The sequence below is a fragment of the Engraulis encrasicolus genome, chromosome 5 (genome assembly GCF_034702125.1).
Source record: "Engraulis encrasicolus isolate BLACKSEA-1 chromosome 5, IST_EnEncr_1.0, whole genome shotgun sequence".
NCBI lineage: Eukaryota > Metazoa > Chordata > Actinopteri > Clupeiformes > Engraulidae > Engraulis > Engraulis encrasicolus.
The window spans coordinates 45,456,222-45,463,131 of NC_085861.1; the positions used below are offsets into that span (position 1 = coordinate 45,456,222).

Below are 6,910 nucleotides of genomic sequence, written 5' to 3' on the forward strand. Positions count from 1 at the left end.
GATGCATGCACGCACGTGCACACACACACACACACACAAACACACACACACACACACACACACACACACACACACACACACACACACACACACACACACACACACACACACACACACACACACACACACACACAAACAGTTAAAATACAATATCTGAGAGTTGAGTGAACACATACCTGCACCTTCCTTGCGATTTGTTTGAGGAGTTGTAGGCAGAGTCGTAGTGGACGGCCATATGATTGGCCCACACGATTGGGAGCAGTCCTTTAAACACCTACAGACAGAACCCAGTCGACAATTATTCATTCAGAATCTCAAATTATTCAGATTAAAGGGTGTTTTTTATTTTTTTATTTCTTACACATACTTTTGCACACGGTTTTCTATAATTCTGTACACAAACAACTGCTGCTCGCACAAAATCCAAAATGATGTAGTTTTCAGAACATTCTTAACACATCTAAAAAAATGCAGTTTTCTCAAATCGATACTTGAGAATCAACACTTTGACTGTCATTAGATTTTTGTGTCAGGTGGGGAATTGTGTGTATTGATTTCTTCGTTGACAGTGGTGTCACGGCAGAGAATTAGTTTTAGGGTTCACTAACCTAAAAGGCAGTTGTGCAATACGAGTATTAAGATACGGTATAGAAATAGTGTTTTTGTGCGTAAAAAGTTGCAAAACACTATAATTATCATAATTGTCAAAGATTTTGCCCAGAGGAAAACAATGTCATCGGTGGGCAATGTGGTTTCTGTTCTTGAACATAGTATGTCGAACTCCAGAAGCACTGAAGAAGCATGTGACTGTGCCAGAAGCATATGACTGTGTGTGTGTGTGTGTGTGTGTGTGTGTGTGTGTGTGTGTGTGTGTGTGTGTGTGTGTGTGTGTGTGTGTGTGTGTGTGTGTGTGTGTGTGTGTGTGTGTGTGTGTGTGTGTGTGTGTGTGTGTGTGTGTGTGTTGCTCAATCCACTCGCCCCTACTCACCGCTCACGTGACTCACACTTTCTATTGTGCTCTGCTGTACCTGTGATAAGGAGGAAAGACAACGTATGTGGAGAGACTTAAAATACTGTATTTTTTAAATTCATGGTCTTGAACGATGATGCACCAACTAAATGGACTATTGATATCATTATCATTATTTTCATTATGCTTTCTTTTGTTGTTTGTTTTTTTTCCCCTTGGTTGTTCATGATTTGAAGTCTTTCATTTAGTCAAAACGTGAGAAAAAAAATGTGTGTGATGACTCAGACAACAATTGTCAAATGTAAATAATTATGCCTGAGTGACACAATAAGGTATTAAAAATACTGTAGCTCCCCTTCCTTTTTCTTTCCTTCATGTTTTTCTTTCTTCATTGTTTCTCACATCCACAAAGATACAGTATAGTATATACTCACAATTCTGGACCTCTCTCTCTCCAGCCCCACACACTCTGCAGAGTCTGCACTCGTGAGTGTTTGTGCTAAGCTGCAATTTGTAGTAGCCCTCCTTACATTGGCAGACTCTATTATTTTTGTAGTCACACTTGCTCACTTCCACTTCATTGTCTGTAAAACAAAAGAAATGTACAGAAGCTTAATCGACAGTAAAATTGAGAAAAAATTGTGGTATAAAGTAACTCTATAATCTCAACAAAAACAACGCAGGTTTAAAAAAAAAGGCGTTCTTAAGATGCACATTTCATTCATTGTTACCCGGCCGCCTGGAGGTGGTTAGGACAGTTGCATGTACATATATTGCAATACATGTATTGCAATGACCCTGACAGTCTGTGTGTCTGTGCGTCTGTGTGTCTGTAAGTCTGTCTGTCTGCCTGTCTGCCTGTGCTATCTGTGGTCATCTTCAGGCGCGCCAAACACACCACATCAGGGGTGCATTTCTCGAAAGCGTAGTTGTTAGGAGTTAGCAACTTTGGTAGTTGCCAATGGGAAATTGCATTGCAACCAACAAAGTAGCTAACACAGTTAGCAACTACGCTTTCCAGAAACGCACCCCAGCAGAGCCATATATATGAAGATTTACATACAACTCTGAACATAATCCAACTCTGAAACATCCATCTAGTGCTGGCCAGGAGGGCAGGTTGCCATCTCGGATTGCTGTTGATTTCTGTGCATTCTGTTCTGCAATTAAGGCTTACTTTACTTTCAGATGTCTTTCAGGTTAGTTGCCTATGCGTACCATCTACTCTTTTACCACCATGTAATACAATATTACCACGTACACTGTTTTCACATACAGTAGTATATTTCACATTTTGTATTGCGCTATTTTACTCTGTTAACTGCTATACTCTGAAAGCTCTGCAAGATATTGCCAATGCACCTGGATCGTTCGGTTTGTTTGCAATCGGAAAATAAAAATGTGAACCCCAAACCATATCTCTACCTAAAACAGAGCTCTGTAAGGCTAGCTACTTATCCACAAAAAGGACAAGAGCCTTGTTCCGCTGGATCACCATTTCACACAATTGAATCAGGCACTTCCTTTGAAATTGCGCAATGGCACTGTTGCAATGCAGCAATTAAATCTGAAATAAGCAGTTCTGTTGCTACCAACAAAAACAGGACAAGTCTTCAAAGTTGGAGTAATAGCTTAAACTGATAGCTAAATATATAGCCGTAAAAATCATTTAATATTTTTTTTTATTGTTTATTTATGATGTGTTATTCATTGCTGTTGTACACTTAGTATAAGCCAAAATATGAAATGGGTATACTGTTATGTGTGCCTGTGTTCACTTTAATATCGAACTGATCCTGTCTTGAAATGCATGGTGGGACAGAATGACAGTGAGACCAATTCGGATTCCATCACATGCCTACTGTAATAATGCACATGTCAAGAAATAGACATAACTGGGCCCTGCCATGGCCGTCCGGTAGGGCACTCGCCTGCCATGCGGCTGACCCGGGTTCGATTCCCGGCCCGGGTCCTTTGCCGACCCCCACCCCATCTCTCTCCCCATTCGCTTCCTGTCTACCTCTCGTACTGTCCTGTCCATAGCAAAGTCTAAAAGACCCCAAAAAAAAAAAAGAAATAGACATAACAGACTTTGATTTTGACTTTTCCCTCTACTCCACACTGGGTATCCTCACCTTTGCACTTGGTGCACTGCTCGCATGCGTTAAAGTAGTTTGTGTCACTCCGGTACCGTCCATCTCCACATTTCTTGCACTTGGTTCTATTCCACTGTGAGGCACAATCCTCTTCCACATGAAACCCTTAACATAAATAGAGAAAAAAGGAAGGGGTTAAACACAGGCTTCACTTTCTAGTCCTTTAACTGATCTATCATTCAAGTCCTCAAACCCCTTAATAAAGTGCCTCTGTTATAACGTTACTGTCCATCACCAGAACAGTAAGGAGGACCATGGTAAGCATTTTCAGCTATGAGTGAATGGCAATCCCATCTGCACGAAAGGGCTATGTAGCTAACTGGAAGTCCTTTAACGGCTACACATGTTATTCTCTCTTGATTTTCTTATTAATGATGCATTTACTGTACATCACACTTACATAACATGACATTAATTTTTTTCTTCACCAAGCAGTTCTTATTAGACTGGCCTGTCCTTGCCAGATGTGATCGCCTCCAGCACAAAACATGTTCTTTCCACGTTATATCTGGGCTTGGTGTTGTGGGAGTTGTTTGGTCTTGTTACCAGATAATCAAATATTCAGATAATCAGTGAATGGGGGAGTAATGGGAAAAGTGGGCCACATTTCAAATTCAAGAGAGTTCACCCCTCCAACTAGTTATTGTTTTCAACGCCATGATTAGATGCTAGTAATTGGGTAAAAAATCATTTCGAATCATTTCAAATTCAAATTTCAAAACGGACTTCACCCCTCCCACCACTGATGTGTGCAAATGAACTTCAGACCAGGCTACAGTACATATTTATGGCTCCCTCTGAATTCAGCTTGGAAGCCCGGGAATGACACATACCCCAAAATACTATAATTACACGTTCTCAACATCGCATCATTTCTGAGGAAAAGACGTCACAAAAATAGCCTTTTTCCATTGGGGACCACAAACATGTTAATCACTTACTTGGAAATCATTTACTCTAGGAATCTAGCTTGTGGGGTCTGGAGCTCATAACAATATGCAGCAGCTTATTAATAAATGGCATTTTGTGTGATATTTTATTCTAGTGATGTTTTATACGTATTTGCATTATATAAGTAGCCTATTATACGCCTACGGAACAGAGAAAAGCTGAGACAACTATGTCCCTGAAAACCTAACCCTTTATCACCCTCCCCATCCCATAGTTCAATGGTAAACACTACCAAACGTTATCCCAAAGCAAATAGGCATCAAGTGCTATTCTCAAGAGCCTAGACAGCATTATGCTAGCTGAGTCCTGTCTGACCTGCTGGTCACCAGTTACAACAACACAATAACAAGTATACATTGTTACAACACATTGTTACAACACAGTAACTATACTATAATACATATTATATATGTATAGGCCTACACTTCTGAGTGTTAACGGAGCTGTGCTGTGATGTGCTGTGCTGTGCTGTGCTGACCTGGTGGGCACTTGTTGCAGCAGAAAGGCTCCGTTGCGTGCCGATGCTCGTCCTCTGCACAGGTCACCTCCTGAGACACCAGCAGGCCATACTGGAGGAACAGGAGCTGCAAGAGGAAGAGAGAAGAGGAGGAGGTCAGATACCATATACACACACATTGAATAACAAGGGAACGGGAGACAGAGGTCCACACACACTGATAACAAGAGAGGAGGAGTTGGAGATACAGTACATGCACTGTGCCTATTGTAATGTAATATAATGCAATGTAATGTAATGTAATGTAATGCATTGTAATGCTTGAATGGCAAGCGCAATAAGAAATGGAAACCTGAGCTACTGGCCAATGCACCCAAACCTTCCTCGTCCCCTGGGATAGCTGCTACTGTACTTCCTTGGACATTTTTACTGCACTGAGAGACTCTTAAGACAGGACAATCACCCAGGACTTAATGCAAGGCTGATTGATGTATTCAAGTGTGTGCTATATGTGACCTATTATGTTAGGTCTTTGTGTATGTTTTGTATTTGTATATTTATGTAATCTGTCAGACACCATAAAAGTACTCTACTCTACTCTACACTGTGGCAAGTGGTGTTCCCTGAATCACTAGCCATTCAGCCTTTCTACAAGACACAGTCTCACATGTTTTTGTATACCATAATAGCCTTCTGTAAGTCTCTCAGCTCAGATGACATTACATTACATTACACTTTGCTGACGCTAAGGGTTACTGTAGGTGCCTTACTCGAGGGCACCTCAGCCATGGAGAGTGGCAGGGAGCGGACGGTTGGAATTCGAACCTGCAAACCTCTGATCTAATGCACATCTCCTTAACCATTAGGCCACAGTTGCCCATTAGATTACATGGTTCAAGATGGTGTATGAACACCCCACGTTATTTACAAATGCCACGGATGCAAAAGTTAGAGGCTATAGGACTTCTTGAAAGGTAATTGCAGTTTTGTGGACAGGCTACACACACATTGACTACATGAACATCTTGACATGTTGCACCTTCTACAGGTACCTTTCATGCTGATCACATAAAGTGGCCAAAGAAACAGGACAGCTCATTTTTAACGGTTTTTCAGTATATAATAATGGTCTTAATATGGGCCCTGTGGCGGGATAAAAATGAAAATGAAAAATGAAAGACAAAAAACACCTCAGTCATCTCATCATCTCAATTGTGTTTTCAATTCCTTACCATAACAGTAAGCAGGCGAGTTGCCAAATTGTTTTTCCATGGTGACATCTGACCTCTGTCCATCCTTGCATTGTTCAGTCCTTTTCAATCCATCTTCTGATGCCCAAAATAATTACACCAATCGGAAAACAAACATATGGATCATGAGAATACAAAGCACATCATTCACTGTAGCTATCTTGTCCCGTCCCAAAGCTTCCAAAAAATTATGTGCGTCTGTTTTCCATCTTCAGCCCCTCAGTTCTCTCCAGCAGCGCTTTCGCAATACCTCTTCAAACGGAAGTCATAGCCTAGTTCTACACTTCGCGCAACAGATCTATTTTACATAGACCCAAATTACGCGACAGTAGGAATTAAGTGAAAATTTTAACCATATACATAGATGGATATCTGAGCTTTGCCTTGCTCCATACGCGTACAGTTCCAAGAGTTCTTGTGGGTTGTTGATTCTTTTTTTTACTTTCGATATCAGCGAATACACCCACCCACACAAACCACATCACAAAAGGTAACACAGATAAGAGTTAGAAATGACCAACTTACGTTCAAAATGTGTCGATCCCGTTGAGAGATTCGCGGTGAAGTGTTAAACTGGCTAAAAACATTTTGACACACACATTCTGACATAGGGTCGTGTGACCTGGCTGAGATCGCTCGTAGTTTGCTCTGGTCGAAGTGAAGTTTGCGGGGGCGTGTTCAGACGGGAAATGGGCCGAGCAGGATTTCTCGCAAACTCAGTCTTGGTGCAACTGGGAAGAAATGAAAATGGGCAGTGCGCCTCGGAAGGCTGTGCGCATTTCACCATGTAGGCTATTGGATAATGGCGTGCTTGTAATTGTTTTAATGCAGAAACTTCTTTACCCTTTTCATAGCCCATTTTCTCTGTACTTTAATTTCATTTCCATTGGATATCGTCACCAGCTGTTTTAGGTAAAAGGACGTTTAGCCTACCTGTTATGTATGCTAGAGGTGACATGGCTTCTCTGACATGTCCCAATCAATGACTAGGGTGAATTCAGGTAAATTGGGCCACTTTTTTCCTAACGTCCTCAATGTACTGTATTGTACAGTCACAGTAAAATGTGGTTCCGGCCAGGGAGAAAGGTGGGGCATGCCACGGGACTGGACCATGAGGTGGCAGGCA

At 41.5% G+C, this 6,910-nt stretch overlaps 1 protein-coding gene across 2 annotated transcripts in view; it reads right to left on the bottom strand.

Moving 5' to 3' along the window:
• tnfrsf1a (tumor necrosis factor receptor superfamily, member 1a) overlaps positions 1 to 6,493 on the bottom strand; it is a 12,961-nt gene extending 6,468 nt beyond the window's left edge. Inside the window, exons 1-7 of one of the 2 annotated variants that reach the window (XM_063199562.1) lie at positions 6,310 to 6,493; positions 5,767 to 5,859; positions 4,556 to 4,661; positions 3,106 to 3,231; positions 1,405 to 1,554; positions 989 to 1,028; positions 177 to 274 (exon numbers count right to left, since the gene is read on the bottom strand). In XM_063199562.1, coding sequence (XP_063055632.1) covers positions 177 to 274; positions 989 to 1,028; positions 1,405 to 1,554; positions 3,106 to 3,231; positions 4,556 to 4,661; positions 5,767 to 5,829 — 583 coding nt within the window. In that variant the 5' untranslated portion in view covers positions 5,830 to 5,859; positions 6,310 to 6,493. Of the gene's footprint in view, positions 1 to 176; positions 275 to 988; positions 1,029 to 1,404; positions 1,555 to 3,105; positions 3,232 to 4,555; positions 4,662 to 5,766; positions 5,863 to 6,309 lie in introns of both variants that reach the window. The other variant, XM_063199561.1, reaches the window with a different exon arrangement.
• Positions 6,494 to 6,910: the final 417 nt, after the last annotated feature.